The sequence below is a fragment of the Fulmarus glacialis genome, unplaced genomic scaffold, assembly GCF_000690835.1.
Source record: "Fulmarus glacialis isolate BGI_N327 unplaced genomic scaffold, ASM69083v1 scaffold7129, whole genome shotgun sequence".
Classification (NCBI taxonomy): Eukaryota; Metazoa; Chordata; class Aves; order Procellariiformes; family Procellariidae; genus Fulmarus; species Fulmarus glacialis.
Genome location: NW_009233780.1, coordinates 1 through 746, shown reverse-complemented (window position 1 = coordinate 746; position 746 = coordinate 1). Strand labels below are relative to the sequence as shown.

Sequence of the window (746 nt, the reverse complement as noted above, 5' to 3'; positions counted from 1 at the left end):
GGGGTGCCCTGATTTCAGGGAGCTGCTTGAGTCCAGCTCGTGCTTGTCTTAGCCTGTCCACTTCTCAAAGGCACAGGAGGTGACAAGAGGTAGGAGCTGATCTCCACTATGGCCAGACGTCTCTGAGGTTTCTGGTGGCTTTGAAGGCTGTGGCACCCCATCCCCATTGCCCCCTTCCCGCAGCATTCACTCCCTCCCCTTCTCTCTCCATCCCAGGGGTCGACACCATGAGTGAGACAAGCTCCATCAGCATGGAGGTCACAACCGACAGCAGAGACACCTCGGTGGCCACCTCCATCCTGCTGCCGTTCCCAGCCAGCCGTGGCCGGGAGGAGGGGGACAACCGCAGCGAGCACAGCTACAGCGAGTCGGGAGCCAGTGGCTCCTCCTTTGAGGAGCTGGACCTGGAGGTCACCGGGGACGGGGAGGGAGCCCCAGGCCTGCTGCCCGACGTGGGCTATGCGGGCAATCAGGAGGTGACAGACAAGTGGACCAAGGAGCCCATTGCTGCTGAGAGAGGAGAAGAGTGAAGCGGAGACCTGGCTGCCTCGCCTCCCGCCGGGGTCTGAGTTACTGGGAACCGGTTGCCTTTCCCACGTCCTTCCTCTCCAGCCAAGAGATTTCGGTTGCTGATTCCCCCCGGGACCTGCTCTCCCTCTTTGCAGAAAGGGTGTTTGACCATTTCGGGGACACCGGGGAGGCGGGGGGGGTCTCCTACAGTGCTCGGCAGTGCAGGGTAGGTGCAG

General features: G+C 62.2%; 1 protein-coding gene across 1 annotated transcript in view; it reads left to right on the top strand.

Moving 5' to 3' along the window:
• The window catches only part of TEX264 (testis expressed 264), a 41,640-nt gene extending 41,081 nt beyond the window's left edge, over positions 1–559 (top strand). Inside the window, exon 4 of the mRNA XM_009585433.1 lies at positions 217–559. Within this exon, the coding sequence (XP_009583728.1) occupies positions 217–530 (314 nt within the window). The 3' untranslated portion in view covers positions 531–559. The remainder of the gene's footprint in view (positions 1–216) is intronic.
• The last annotated feature ends 187 nt before the right edge of the window (positions 560–746 follow it).